This window comes from Haliaeetus leucocephalus, unplaced genomic scaffold (assembly GCF_000737465.1).
Source record: "Haliaeetus leucocephalus isolate CR32 unplaced genomic scaffold, Haliaeetus_leucocephalus-4.0 Scaffold151, whole genome shotgun sequence".
NCBI classification, from domain to species: domain Eukaryota; kingdom Metazoa; phylum Chordata; class Aves; order Accipitriformes; family Accipitridae; genus Haliaeetus; species Haliaeetus leucocephalus.
Genome location: NW_010972587.1, coordinates 12,651,353 through 12,663,811, shown reverse-complemented (window position 1 = coordinate 12,663,811; position 12,459 = coordinate 12,651,353). Strand labels below are relative to the sequence as shown.

At 40.4% G+C, this 12,459-nt stretch overlaps 1 protein-coding gene across 1 annotated transcript; it reads right to left on the bottom strand.

Moving 5' to 3' along the window:
• Positions 1-10,797: 10,797 nt before the first annotated feature.
• On the bottom strand, positions 10,798-11,892 carry SOCS2 (suppressor of cytokine signaling 2). The gene has a single exon (XM_010561874.1). It carries the CDS (start codon positions 11,863-11,865, stop codon positions 11,434-11,436), a length of 432 nt encoding a protein of 143 aa, XP_010560176.1. The 5' UTR covers positions 11,866-11,892; the 3' UTR covers positions 10,798-11,433.
• Positions 11,893-12,459: the final 567 nt, after the last annotated feature.

Sequence of the window (12,459 nt, the reverse complement as noted above, 5' to 3'; positions counted from 1 at the left end):
TCTCCGCCAGGGAGGTGCTTTTCCAGGAGCTCGGAGGACCTGCTGCGCTCTCGGCATCTGGGTGGTGGGGTGGTTTGGGTTGGGTTTTTTTGTAGCCAGTGGAGGCGTCGTATCTAAAATTAAATTAGAAAGTACAGAAATGGAGTTTTCGTGACATGAGAAACAGCTGATCTCATTACTCTCTAGGAATACCGGTTCCTGTTTGCAAGTATGTGCTAAGCCAGACTTCATCCAGGTGCTGGTACCATCGTATCAAACGCACGGCAGCCTTACATCGAATACTATGTGTATTTAGCTTCATTACTTTCATCTGAACAGCCTCAAAATGAAACTTCATAGATTAAAACCATTTAGTAAAGTAAGATGAAAACCATTTGGTAAAGTAAGATCCAACCTGTGTCTGCCACAGCGCTACACGCATTCTCGTACTTTTATTCATCTATTATTGAATACAGAAACATCTCTTTCACATCATTTTATACGAATATTTGAAACCAAAGTACAGTAGAAGGAGAAAACTGATTCAGAGCTATGAAAACGAGGCGGTGTCATTTCCTATCAGATATCACGGAAGAACTTTTTTCCATCTTCACGTAGGTGTCACACGGGCTTGAGCAGCGTCAGCCCTTTTCTTTCATGTCGGGACCGCAGTAATGATGAAAGAAAAAAAAAAAAAAAGATCCTGCAGAGCTGGAACATGCTACCTTGAAGCTGCAGACAACCACAGCGAGCTGGCTGCGGTCTGCTCGGCTTGCTAATGCCTACCCTCTGGAAAAGCAGGAAAGGTGGTTGCTGCAGCTGCTGCTAGAAGTGTTGCCGCTGTGTGAATCGCATTTGCACAGTCGGTTGAGACTAGTCGTACAGATTTAAGGGTATTTGGAAGTTTGTTATGGAAACCTTTACATGCCTTTCCTAGGCATTGTACCCAGGAAATAATTTGCCATGGAAAAACGTAACTGAAAGTATTATTGGTAGAGCTCACATACTGCGTATGTTTAACATGATATTTATCCACAAGATTTTGCATAAAGATACACACTTAGTCACACTCGGAAAGCTTGGATCCTTTTGCTTTGATTTTCCTGTGGCTGACAGCAAAGTTGAGAATTTATGTGGATGTAGAATGTAAATCACAGTCTTAAAGGCAAAGTTTGTACACTGGATTTAAGAAATGTTTAAAAAATTATATGCATTCACTATGTGGCCAGCTTCTACAGAGATGCTACTTATTTGGCAATTTTAAAGCAGTATTTTGGTTTAATTGACATAATGCTTTTATCTAGGATTATTTCCAGACAATAAATTTGATACAAGGGGTTTAAATGGCTTTTAAATAATTGAGAAACAATATCTTATTCCAGTACATCTGTGAAACCAAAGTAAATGTTTTTTGTCTCAGGCACACATGTTAGTCTTCTAGGAACACCGACATAAAAAAACTTAAATACTCCTATGGGTTGTTTCAGAGTGATGCATTAATGTATTTACTATGACCTCGACAACACTGGAAACCACACAAGTAAGTCATCGGTAACTCTTAAGATGAGAAGTATGCTGCTGTTGTAGCAAAAGTACAGCTGAGGTGGTTTTAAATTTTCATGTCATGGATAGTTTGTAATACCGGTTGTGAGAAAATACATTTGTAAACAACACAAAACAGGGAGCAGAGAACACCACAAACCATCTCTATGATCATTCTTCAGCACAGCGCTGTACAGCTACTGAAAGTTTCCTTTCTTAGCTTCTTGTATTTCTGATTGCAGCTTTTATTTTCCAGTCACGATGTAAGGAACTGTATTATATCTGGAATTGGAGTGACCGAACTTGGAGACTTAAAATATCACATCATTGTAATCCTGACAGCTGCATTTAATTGCAGATAATGTGCCTACATTTTAAAATAGAAAATGAAGACAAGCAGTTACATCACTTGCATTTACTATATCTTTTTGCCAGATGAGGCAATTAGGATTATTTATTTTATGCTGTCCAAGAATGTCTTAGAAAGTTAGCAAAACATATGGATACGCACAGAGCAACTCCGGTTCCTACTCAAGTAAATGGTAGCCGTCACAGAGCCAGCATTTAGTCCCGTCTTTGTTTACAGTCTAAACAGAGATGCAAAGAAGGAAAGCAGTGAAAGGAAACAGATAAGCCTAGGAAGGAGGATAACAGCAGAGATCCAAGTCTGATTAAAGGGGAAGTCTGGTGTTTCCTTTTCCTTCCACTAGCTTATAACTAGTGCTGCACATTCACTAGCAGAAACTGTAAATGCACTACTGGTGTTTCGAGTTCATCTTCAGCAATGCACTCCAGGCGTTGATTATACTCCGCAGTTACAGAACAAGGATGCGCACAGGTAATGCTTTTAAGTCAAAGGAGAGAAACCCTTAAACTTTTAATTTCAGTTCTGTTTGGGTTCAGCCCTGACTAAAGTTCTTCCAGTTCAGTTCTGGTCCGAGTTCAGTAAAACTTCAGAGGATGGTTTGGTCCTATTCCAGTTTTGGGGACAAATAGATATAGATACGCACACACATATTTGAGCCAGCTTGGGTTCAGCTCAACTCCCCACTAACTCTGCTCAAGTCTCAATGCTAACCATGTAGATTAAAAAAGTATTTACTAGACTTTGTAGATTGGTGGACCACAGCCAATCCCGCACATCAGTATCATCAGACTTTTAGACTTCAGACCTCGTTCTCACTGGTTCTGTGGATTGGGGAATCACTGGTGGTCATCATGCCACACTTTTGAGGACTGCTGAATTTGGGGTAGCAAGTCCAAATCTGTGGGAACCAAGCTAAGCAGCATCTCTTCTGACTATGCTGTTCTCTTTACATGTGGGTTATTCCAGGTCAGAATACCAGATTTTTTAAATTTACCTTGCACTTGTTTTAAAGCTTACTTAAAACTCCCAAATCTTTTTAGAAACTCTGTACAATAATGAGATGTAAAAAAAAAAAAAAAGCGTTTGAGAGGATCCTTTGTGCTAATTAAGAGTCAAGCTGTATGCTAGCATGTACATATTTTCTTTGTTTTCTACAGACTAATTTGTTTCTGCTGATAACAAGAGCCAAAATGTGTTTTTAAAACTAGTGCAAGCAGATTTAATCTATTAGGACTATGCTGTTTTCAATTGTCTGTAGGACAGCATTCCAACTTTAAGGACAAAAGAAAAGAAATATGAGCCTCTAGATTTGTTTATTAAAAACACATCTATTTGGTTAAATCTCTCACAAAACCTCTGAAATGAAGATGGAAAAAAAAGAAACACATATTATATGTTTGCCTGTCATTTTCAGAAAGAAGAGCACAGAAAACACTTCTGAATGTGATGTATCTCAAAACCACTGAAAACATAAGTCAGGGTGGCCCAAACTCGGTGGCCTGAAGACCAGATGAGGGTCTTGCAAGCCATTGCCGTCCACTGCCGTCCCAGGCAATAATCCCTTCCCTTCCTCCCTCTCCTCTTCCTCCTCACCCTGGTCCCCTTTGCAAGCGTGGCCCTCCATAATGCCAATATCCAGGGCTCCTGCGCCAGCCGCCAAAAACCAGGCTGATGCCAAGGACGGGACGATTTTGGTATGGAAAGGTTGCCCAACTTGTAGACGGAGCTTAGGCGTGCTGCGCTGGGTGCCAGCAGGGTTTGAGGGCACTGGACTGTGGCTTGGGAGGGGGTGTCACTCTTCACGTGGCATTTGCTACTCCAAAAGTGATTCCGTATCACTCCTGAGAAAAGGTGACGGGCAGGACTGAAGTGCCTCACTGAAGGGGAACAGCCCCCCGGGTGCTGCTCACATTATTCTGATACTTCATAACTTCCCATTCATTGAAATAGTAAAGGCTTTAGATTAAATGCAGTTTGAAGAGAGCAAAGAGTACAAAATGTAGGTGACATGTCATGAACTTCCTTAAAAGTATTGTTTTATTAAAAGGCATGTTCAGCATGTAGCTAAAATATAGCATGGAATGTTTCAAAACATCTTAAAACATGGGGTTTGAAGTGACTGCATAGTGTCTATACATTCACCTTTGTTTCAGTAATAAAAATAAGTGTTTATTAGCTGTACTGCAATGAATTAATTCTTAATGCTGTTTACTTTGATACAAATAATCTCTAGCCAAAAGTTGAATGCAGAATAGTTGTAAGAAAAGGAGCAGGCATCAAATGCAAAACTTTTGGATTCATTCCAGAAACAAAAAAAAGAATCTCTGCAATGAATTAATTGTAATAAAACCCCTGCAATTAATATTTGCAAAATGTGACTCAGTATTTCTCAGAATTTTTAGTCCATTTTCTTTATATGAATTAATGTAATTCTGTGTTTGTTTTTGAAGTTTAATTTAAAGATGTTTTGAGAAGACAGATGAAATACTGCAAGCCTCTAAATATTTATTCCAGACTTATGAAACTATTTTTTAAATGTAAAGCAACCATTTTAATAATGTGAGAACAAACAAAGAAAATTCACAAATTAGCCTGAAAATCAAACACTGAAAAATAAGTAAAAGGGATTTAAGATTCAAGTCTGAAACCTTTTCACAAAACCAACTTGTTTTGTTTGCAAATTACAGTATATGAAATGGTTGTCTAGCATTTTAGATAAAAGACTGGAAGGTTGGTTTTATTTAGGAGGAGGATAACTACTGCTTTTTGTCATCTTCTGTTTCTTTCCCAGGCTTTGACCTGGACAAACTCATATACAGTACCTATATTTTTAAAGGTTCTTACTTTCAGGTTAAGCTTTTCAGGAGCTAGTAACGATTCATGGAAAGTTTTTACAGGTAGCCTAGCAAGAGATTTGCCACTGCTTATACTTTTTCCATACATCCTGTTCTCAAACAAAAAATACCCTTCGATTAAAAATTCACTTACTCTGTTTTGTTCCCTTTCAAAATGAAACCTGCCTGCATGCATGGGTGCAGTGGGCAAGTTAAGCAGCCTGCAGTAGGCACTGCATCCTCCATCAGGGGAGTTAAACAGATGATTTTCCAGAAAAGTTATCTTTTTGCAGGCAGCTTCCCTCACAGACAACATGCATCTGAAGTGCTTTTCAGCTCACAAAGGAGCAGCGATGCCACTTCGACTGCAATCTAGTTAGACAAGAATCTCACTTCCCTAACTTACTTTCTTCTCTCTTCCTAGCAATGCAACCAGTCAAGGATATTACCATCATTGCAGCTTAAGTTCCTATCAGTGTTAATTGAAATATAAGCAACTTTTCACCCCCCACTGATAAATTCCAAAATGTTAAGTCCACTGCCCACTTTACAGATGGGTAAATTGCAGCTAATATAGGCTCATTCTTATTTAATATTGCTCTTCCTAAAAGAAAATGAACCGGCTAAAAATCCCATAAACAGTAACAGTTGATCCACAACTTCTTCTGCCCTCCAGACTGTGTCAAGCAGCACACTGGGTAAGAAAAAAGCAAGTGTATGATGTGTGTAATATGTGTCCAGAACAATCCCCTCAAATTTGGAGATTCCCCTGAGACAAACTGAGTGTGGGTACAGAGATTCAGCTAAACAGATTCTATTTCAGGGCTGCAACCTAAAGAGATACAATTAAATTGTAACAAAGCGTTTTGAAAAGGGATTGTACAGCTTTCAACTGTCAGTCTTACAACTGTTTCTTACATAATTGTTGGTATCAAGCCTGATCCAAATAACCTCAATAAAGTCAAAAGAATTTGCACTGGGCTTTGAATCTTTTCCCACGTTGAACATACCTCTGCATTCACTATTTGTTAACTGACAGCGCACCAAATTGCAATTCTCAGCTATGAAACATCAATTTTGGAACAATTTGACTGAAAACAAAAGGATTTACTTACAAAAACCCTGCCTGCCAGTGAAAGAAGAATTAAGGCAGGAACACTGAATGTGGGGGGTTTTAAACGTATTTTGTTCTTTGCAGCACTCAGCACTAAATTTTTTCCTGGGTACTACCTGTTTAAACTTTTTCCTACTAAATGCCAGCTTGTTCCTTATGCTAATATAAATATTGCAAAAAATGCATTTTATTCCTCCTTAATACCATAGAAAGTAGTGGTATTATTTTGGTATTTCAGTTCCTGGAGAGTTAATGGCTCCAACTTTGGAAGAAAACAAAACAAAACACAGCTGCAATCCTTTTTTTAAATAGCATTTAAGTAGAAAAAAATCCACAATTTATCAGGCAGATTAAACACCATAATTATGGTGATATGTTTTTACATTTCCCCAGACTTTCTCAGAGGCACTGGCTATTTCAAAGTCCTGTAGATAACGTGATTAATAAACAGTTAATCCCTCCCCCGCCTTGGCAACCCTGGGACCAGGACAGACTGATTTTGCTATAAGCTTTTTTTTTTTTTTTCCCCCAAAATTCAGTTATCTAGGCAGACTTTGTTTATATGTGGTTTCAAACTATGCTGATACTAGTCACTCCCCTGGACCTTTAAGCTCTACTAATACACCTTTCAGCATCATACTAGTCCTGGTGGTTAGTTATTTGATACACCTTGCAAGAAGTGCCACCTCTCATAGGAGCTGATAGATTTTTCATGTTCTTTCCCTTCAGTCCCTTCTCAGACACCAAAAGCCAGAAAGGCAATTCCCTCCTCAGCAAGCAGCGTAGCTTCTCAGCTGGTTTTCTGGCAGCTGTATTTTACCTAGCTTGTAGCGTGCCCTCTGTCTAAGACAGCCGATGAGGACCAGCGATGGTCGGCACCGATGCCCTTCACAGCCCCTGGCAGCACCAGCTCTGTCTCCCAGTTTCTTTGACTGATCTGCAGCCCGTTGTAGAAATTACTGAATTTCAGCAATACTGTGGCAAACCGCCATGTTGTAAAGCGAGCTCAGACCTTGGTGATCCAAAGTTGTATGTCGGTGGAATGTTGTTTCCAGGCATTTTCAGTCATGCTAAGGGCTTAGCAAAATATTGAGACCTGCTGAAGTTAACACTCATAAAGAAGTGGTTTTCAGGAGCTAGGCTGAGATACCAAAGTAGCTTGTCATCCCCATTTCCTTTGTGTATAGGGCACTAACCAGCTCAGACCTTTCAAGTAATTTCTAGTTATTCTGTTTGGAAATTTTATGGTTTATGTACTAGAAGTTTACTTTATTGCTATAGTTTTTAAAAAACAAAATTTCTCCTTTCAACAGAAAAGTTTCTTATAATTATTGAGAATCAGTAATACAACTTTTAGAATCCCTCAAGCCATTATTTCCTCTAGCAGTCAATATGACACTTAGATTTATTTTAATGACAGCAACATCGGCAAAAGTTTTATTTTACTTTATTTTAAATGACTGTTAGACACGACACCCATGTCTAAAGGTATCTCTTCCCATTTCCATCATGTGTTTTGGCTTAAGAAGAACAAAGCCCTGACATCACTTGACTTCCTTTCTGCTAGATCCTAGGCTTTTAGCCAAAGGAAAAATGCAGAGGAATTTTATCAGGAATACAAGAAAAAGTTCTTGAATACAGCATGTAAGTAAATAAAGTTTTTTCTATGATCTTTAACAAGGTAGTTTACCTACAGGAACACTTTGCTAAGATACAGCAATTCATGCAACTACAGAACCCTGTAGGTTCCGGATTGGTTTGAGATATAAAAATAAACCCTTCTGCCCCCATATTCTAGTGAGCAATTTTCCTTCTTGCTAATAATTATATATTGTTTATCTAGAATGTTGTTATATACAATATAATTAGGACAATACTGATGAGATCAGATTAAAATAAAATTACTTCTAATGCAATGGGCGCAGCTGCTTGGTTACATTCCCACTCTACCCACCCATCTTGTATTTGAACCATTTTCTGTCTCTGGTGATAATATTAGCAGCAGGTAAATACCCATACAACTAAAATGGAGCCATAGTTGACACTTCTACTAGGTTTAGTGCTCAACTAAATACAGTCAGCAGTTCCATTTTCATCATTCATCTTGCAATTTTTTTTTTTTCCCCAAGCATCACCTTTTAGGATTGTGGGATTCTCAGCTTTCCCTTAATTAAAATGAAGAAGTTGTCAGCAACTAACATTCCAGGTATAAGCTGGAAAATCTGAAACCTCCAGACTCAAAAATGAAAAACCAAACCAACACATGGGGTGTAAAAAAAGACTTAGGATTAAAGTCCTTATCATGATTTTTGGTTGACTCACAGGTATTGAACCTGTGAAACTGGCTTCACTGAACACTCTGTACTAGCAATTCAAGATGACATGTATCAGTTAGAAGTAATTTTTGGAATCTGAAGGGCCAGCAATTTAAAAGCTAGTGCTGCAAACAAGCCACAACAACATCTGTAAAGTAAAAAAAAAAAAAAGCCCTGGAACTTTTTTTAAAATGTTTGGACAACATGATCGTGCCTGCAAATTCACAAGGTCTACATGCAACATTTTTGCACCACTGTAATCTAATCATGTGCTGTCCTTGGATTTTTTTGTACCCGAACAAGTCATTCTCCTGCGCTGCGTTAGAACGAAGCCGAGCTTTCAGCAAGCTATAGTGTGGTTTAGTTTTACTAGTGCAATGCATCAACCCTAGGGCTGGCATCCTAATGAGGACAAGAACTATGCTTTCATACAAAGAGGACTAGTTCCCCCTCCAGTCTGTTCAAAATATTGTTCACTGCTTCGAGCACACCATAGCTACAGACCCTACTTTTCCTCACAGTAACTAATACAAATGATACGAAGCGTAAGTCAGTATGCTCAATGTTTGGTGACTTGATTCCACATCACAGTAACTACTCTTGATTATTTACAAGAATCGCCACCTTTCACTTTACTAGCACTCCTTGTTTTCAGCCTGCCGTTTGCCCCTGTGCTTTGGAGAACCGCTAACAAAAAGCCCAGCGAGCTGCCCTGCATCTGCCCCGTGTCGTTCCTCAGAGCTTGGCTCTGCCGTGGGGTGTACCTGGCCTGTGACTGCTCACAGCAGGCTGCCAGCAACGAGACGTAAATCACTTCTTACATGTACAACATGACTGTCTCATTGCACCCCAAAGCTCTTATCTTCTCAGTCTGCTTGTTCCAGCATTGGTATTTGTGGTTTTAAATCCCCAGGCCAGGGGCTAGCCTGGAGGGAACTTGAAGAACCTTAGCATAATGTGTTCACCACTGAGACCCCAAGTTTATCACCTTGGCTAAAAATGCCCAGAAGTAGAAGGTTAACGTAGCAGCAGATTAGATGTTTCTTACTGTTAACAGAAGTTATTCCGTATAGCAGCTATCTCATCTCAAGGTAGAGCTAGACAAGAACTGTAAGAACAGAGATTCATCAGGATGAAAGAACCGTATTCATGGGAACACTTTTCATGGGCACTGCTCACAGGAAAACCTCCTCAGCTTCAGGGTGGCAGATCCTAGCAAGACAGATGACAAGCACAGAAGAACCGTGTGATTACGACCCATACCTGGAATACAAGAGCTCTTCTGGGAGGGAACCGGAGGGTGGTTGCCGTGATAGGTGAAAAACTTCCAGCTATCTGCTACATTTTGGCAGGGCGTGGAGAAAAATTTTACATAACAAAAGCTTTTGTTTTGTTTTTCAGGAGAAAACTCCACCCATTTCTATACTAAAGATTGCATTAAAAACAGGGAAAGAGAATTGAAGCCATGGAGGAAGAGGGAGAAAAGCCACCTTTTCCACAGAGAGAACAACATATCAAGCATTTGCCATACCAAGGGACCATCCCCTCTGTCTCAGGTTCTTGGTGTCTTCCTCATGTCAGCGGCCGTGCTACTCATTTCTGCCAGTGCATTAATGACAAAACTCAATGCCTAACACTGGGAGTTTAGATGCAACAAAAAAAGCTGGTCAGTGCCCCAGAGTTTATGAGAAGGGACAGAGCATCTTGACAGTACTACAGAACAGTTAAGGCACAAGGAAAACAAGAAGATTCTTTTATATTGTTTCTATTTCAGCCTGGGCAGGGCTAGATCACAGCAAGTCTTGACAACCCTCCTTGTTCAAACGCAGGTCTATTTGCTTTAATTAAAAAGCTAGGGAAAGAGTTAAAACTATGAAATGCTTGACTGAGGATGAATCTATGTCCTTGTTACTCTCATCCTGGATATTTCTTCTATTAAATACTTCACATGTAGACTGAGGAATGGGTACCGAGGGCCTTAGTCCCTTCTTGCCATTTGGAGGACTGCTGTAACAGAAAAAGCAATGTCCTATGCTAATACCTAACTATGGGAACTCAGCAGGCAGCCTCTAAGCCACTAATCTGAACATAATCCAGCTCTACCTTTGAGCAGCACCACAAAGGCAAAGCAGGGGTATTCATCCTCACTGATACATGTGCATTTATTTGAGTATTAGCTGAGAAATTATATAGGTTGGTAAGATCACTGTTTCCTGAATAGTAGCAAATCCATACATACAAAGATTGGGAGATTGTTGTGCAATTTGATTTACTTTATTTAGTAATAGTCCAATAGCTACAATGGTGAATTAGAAGAAAAGAAAAAAAAAAAAACTAAGGAAAAAAAAACAAAACAAAAAAAACAACCCCCTCCAAAAAAAAACCCCAAATCATATTTCCCCACATTTTGGGAAACAAGCTGAAGAAAACATTCTACACTGTAGAAGACAGCTCTAACTGCTGATATCCATGTGTTGACATTGGAACTGAGCAACTGCAAGCCTGCAGCGTACAGTCCTAAAGCCTCAACCAAAAGAGGCTTAATAGTAATAACATGGATATATCACCACTGGGAAGATGTTAACATGTTAAAGATTCTGGGATACCAATCTGGTATAATCAGCAACATACTGGGTTCCTATGAAAGATGTGGCATTTCTCTTTAAGGTCAGCTTTTAGCGAACTTTGAAAAATAATGTTTTAAACTGATTACATACAGTACTCCTTTGCTTGCAGAAAAGCACAAGAATTACAGTTGAAAAAACCAAAACTGAATACATGATCACTTTTTTTGACTGGATTTGATTAGTTGCATAACTTTGGCAAGATTATCACAGTGTGATCCAGTTAAGCTTTCAGGATTATACGAACACCAGCACCAAATTAATCTTGGAATCGAACAACTGAGATACTTATGCACTCTCATATGTCTCTGACCACTTCTGCAGTCTCTCCCGGTCCCACTGCTTCAGTTAGCATTTTGACAGTTAGTGCAGTATTTTATGCTATTGACAAAGCAACACAATCTGGACAGATTCCTGGCTTCTCTCTCCTCGCAAGAATAGCATGCCACCTTGTCAAACCCCCGAGGATGCAAAGTGGGATTATTCTACATAAAGTCTCCCTTTGTGGCATCTGAAATAAAAACCTTTCCCCCAGAACTGCCACTGTTTTGATAGTGAATTCCATGCTGAGTTGTACAACTGGTTACTCAGTTCTCTGGCTGATTTTAAGAATTGCATTTAAAAGTTACTCTACATTAGAGGCATTTAGAAAAGACATTTATACCTGGTATTGGTACTCTTTCAAGTACTCTTTTAGTCTTGTTGGTAATGGCAACTCCCAAATCCGATTTGTACATTTGTTTATAGTTACTCTGCAGCGGTGTTGCAGAGATGGAGCAGACGTATAGAGAGGTTTGTTCAAGTAAAGATGAACTGTTCCATTTGAAGGTGTTTCGGTTCTGTCCTTGCACATAAGAACATAGTACTCAATCAAATGCACAACGCTGTTGAACTGTTTGAGTCTGGATCTGACACAAGTGATAGAGTCCAGTCTAAACTTGCCATCTTGATATTCTATACGTAGATTGGTCGGTCCCGCTGAGGTTTTTACAGAAATCGTCAGTAGATACTCTGAATGGGAACTATCCCTAACCAAGAAGGTCCCTTCGGGGGCATCCTGTAATCTCTCTTTGGCTTCAGCAACAGTCATGTTGCCCCAGTACCATCCTGTTAAAAAAGGAGAGGAACAAGGGTTTTGTTTATTCCCGTTTGTTTAAAAAGCTTCTCTTTGGCCGATACACTTGCAATAACCCATTTCCTTCGTTGTTTGAAAGCTAAGTCCTGCAGGCACTGGAAATTTTTAGTTGCTATTTAAATTCATCTGCTTTACAACGCGTCTCGTTCTGACAGAGCCTTCCAGGTCACCCTTTATTTTCCTATCTACGCACACACACGCACGAACTTTCCTGCAGCGTCCTGCGAGGCTTAACGCCGAAGCCGCCGACCCCGCGGACCGCCCGTAAGGGAGCCGGGACGCGCCCCGCGGCTCCGCGCTGCGCCCACGCCGGGGCGAGCGCTGCGGCCGCACGGCACACGCCGGCAGCCCGCAGAAAGCCCGCTTTTGGTAGCTCTCGGCAGACTGCTGCCGAAGCGAGCTTCGTCTTAGCGATCAGAAGCGGCGAGGGGTACGAAAACAACTTCGGCGGCGGGGCTGCGGTCCTAGCCGGGGAGGCGGTGAAGACAAAAGCCCTTCCTTCCCCTCCGCCCGCGGCCGAGCCCCGCGTCCTGCGGGGCCGGGCGAGCC

Excerpts from the sequence above, each read along its gene's own strand:
- SOCS2 (XM_010561874.1), bottom strand. The coding sequence starts at position 11,865 with ATGACTGTTGCTGAAGCCAAAGAGAGATTACAGGATGCCCCCGAAGGG.